The sequence below is a fragment of the Tigriopus californicus genome, chromosome 8 (genome assembly GCF_007210705.1).
Source record: "Tigriopus californicus strain San Diego chromosome 8, Tcal_SD_v2.1, whole genome shotgun sequence".
NCBI classification, from domain to species: domain Eukaryota; kingdom Metazoa; phylum Arthropoda; class Copepoda; order Harpacticoida; family Harpacticidae; genus Tigriopus; species Tigriopus californicus.
Genome location: NC_081447.1, coordinates 12,853,154 through 12,855,916, shown reverse-complemented (window position 1 = coordinate 12,855,916; position 2,763 = coordinate 12,853,154). Strand labels below are relative to the sequence as shown.

Here is a 2,763-nt window from a genome sequence, read left to right as displayed (position 1 = left end):
ATCTGGTTTTATCACAACTGCATTGTTCTGATTACATTTGGTTTCCATTTACCCCTGTCAAGGCTCACATTTTTTAGGTCATGGCTTGGCTTGTATAGATTTGAAATTTCATGAACTTTAATTCAGGCTTTTGTAACAATTGGCTACAAACCATATGACTTGAAGATGAAGAAGTAGGACATTGTGTCTACATTATCAGTTAATGATTGTCACAAGGAACCATGGTAGCTGAGTGGTCTAATGTACCCAAATGAGGCACAACATGGTTCCCCAGAGGGCGTGGGTTCAAATCCCGCCCTTATTAACTGAGAGTAATATGGCCCTGAACGGAATGAAATTCTGCTCAATGACCTTTGGGTCAACTTCTTTAAATACTCCACTCCTAGATAATGGAGGTATANACAAAATTAAAATGGAGCTGTCTATTACCTAAATGAACTCACATATTGGTATAGCAAAACAAGTTGAGTTTTAGATGGTTTATGATGATTAAAACCAGGGCTTGAATAACGCCCTTACTTGTAATGTTTTATTTTTTTACATTTCTGTCTCAAACGCAATGACTTGCTTGCCACTGATGAAATCGAATAAATGACCATTGGAGTCAGTCCTTTCACTTTGTACTTACCAAATGTTTAAAAAAACTCGCAAAAACGTTTTTTGCAGTTTTTGGGCACTCTTTTCTGCGAAAGTAACATTAATGGAAACGCGTTACTTTTTCTAAAATGTATTGGTAATTGTAACGCGTTACTTAAAAAAAAAGTATTAGTTACAGTAATGTGTTACTTTTTTGGTAACGGTTCAAGCCCTGACTATAACAAACCACACAGTTACCAACTGATTTCACAATACTGAGGTGACATATACCATGGAACGGATAGCTATCAGTTCCATGCATATACCATAAGATATGTTTATGTGCTACGTCTCAGGAAAATTTTGCATATTGCACATGTTGGGCTGCAGTCATTCAATAGAAATACACTAAAGGAATGATGAAACCCTAACAAAAATGTGTTTTTTTATGTCACACATAAACTTCACAGGATTGTATTGACTGGTTTTTTTTTCTTATGCTGCGACTTGTTTTTGAAAGAGGCATCAAAGAATTGATCAAAGATATTATCTTTGATTTTTCACAGTTTTGAATAACACAATATCTTATTCAAAGCTGTTAAATGGAGTCATTAGGAGAAGAGTTTAAGTCCAAGTTGCGTCAATTAGTGAGAGGAACTCAATGGGACAAACTGTAAGCCTAAAAAGTTCACAATCATTCATTTCATTCAGGATCTGCAAGTAGCTCCAATAGCCAAACCTCACACGTCTCTAAACTGAAGCTCTCTCTCTCTCTCTCTACGTTTAACCGGTTGGCTAACGCAGTTACCACGCTTTTTAACCAATCACAAGGCAAAATTTTGAGTTCACCTTTCTGATTGGCCAGTTCATGTTTGATGAAGACGAAGGCAGACCTTCTTGTCTATAAATACAAGTGGTTCAACCTCAGGCACTTCATTTGTACTTCCCCTTCCGACTCTCTGAACGCTGGATTGTCGTACGAGATCGAATTGAAGTGACCATGTCTGGACGTGGTAAAGGCGGTAAAGCCAAGGAGAAATCCAAGAGTCGGTCCAGTCGAGCGGGTCTTCAATTTCCGGTGGGCCGGATTCATCGGCTTTTGCGGAAGGGAAACTATGGCGAACGTGTGGGAGCGGGTGCGCCCGTGTACTTGGCCGCGGTGCTCGAGTATTTGGCGGCTGAGGTGCTGGAATTGGCTGGTAATGCGGCTCGCGACAATAAGAAGTCTCGGATCATCCCTCGCCATCTGCAGTTGGCCATCCGGAACGACGAGGAGCTCAACAAGTTGTTGAATGGCGTGACCATCGCGCAGGGTGGCGTGTTGCCCAATATTCAAGCCGTCCTCTTACCCAAGAAAACCGACAAGAAAGAGTAATGGACGACACTACTCTCTCAGATCTTTGACGTGAATTTTGTTGGACATTAATAAAGAAACCGCTTTTTCAAATGGTACTAAAATGCTTTGGATGAAAGCGAGATCTTTCTAATCTGTACCCTGTCTTAGTTGGGTTAGGAACTTTCCGAGGAAAGTACTCTCAGTTCTGCCTCTGTCAATGGTATTGGAAACGCACTTCAGTCGCCATATTGGTGTTGACCGGGGCGATTCTTCAGATTTTCGGACATTCTGTCTGACTCCAGTTCGGCAAAGAATTTGAAGTCGAACTATCTTGCTTTTTCTGGGCCAAACGAGGGTAATAAAATCATTGAAAGGCTGCCTTCAATGCCGCTTTGGGTGATGTTGCTTTTTATCCAACAAGTACCCGTCTCGATCTCTCTTATGGAGTCGAGATTCTTCAGGGCGAAAAGATGGACGCCAAGCCTTTCATCCATGATTGACCATCTCGATTGATTATCGATTTTTAAGTTTACTTGTTAGTAAAAGTGCTATATCAGATTGAGAAACGGAAGATCAAACATAGAAATCGAGTCTGGCATGTTACGAAGTCTTGTGGTGGCTCGTTCGCTCAGCCTTTCATCTGGTTTTTGGGTATATACATTTTGATAGAGCACTATATTACTATTTGCCCCCCCGCTTTCAAACGTCCTTGAAAGAGGCCCGACAAAAACTGGGAATGGTCTAGCGCNCTGGACCCCGATGGACATTTTGAGGCCAATGAGCTCAGGCCCGATTTGGTCACGCTTGCCGTGAATGTTACCATCTGCTCAGGATCTGAACGCTCTGAACCG

General features: G+C 41.6%; 1 protein-coding gene across 1 annotated transcript; it reads left to right on the top strand.

The window, feature by feature from the left end:
* The first annotated feature begins 1,477 nt into the window (after window positions 1–1,477).
* On the top strand, window positions 1,478–2,023 carry LOC131885232 (histone H2A-like). Its single transcript, XM_059233192.1, has one exon. It carries the CDS (start codon window positions 1,577–1,579, stop codon window positions 1,949–1,951), a length of 375 nt encoding a protein of 124 aa, XP_059089175.1. The 5' UTR covers window positions 1,478–1,576; the 3' UTR covers window positions 1,952–2,023.
* The last annotated feature ends 740 nt before the right edge of the window (window positions 2,024–2,763 follow it).

What these genes read in the sequence shown, in the direction of transcription:
- LOC131885232 (XM_059233192.1), top strand. Translation starts at nt 1,577, where the DNA reads ATGTCTGGACGTGGTAAAGGCGGTAAAGCCAAGGAGAAATCCAAGAGT.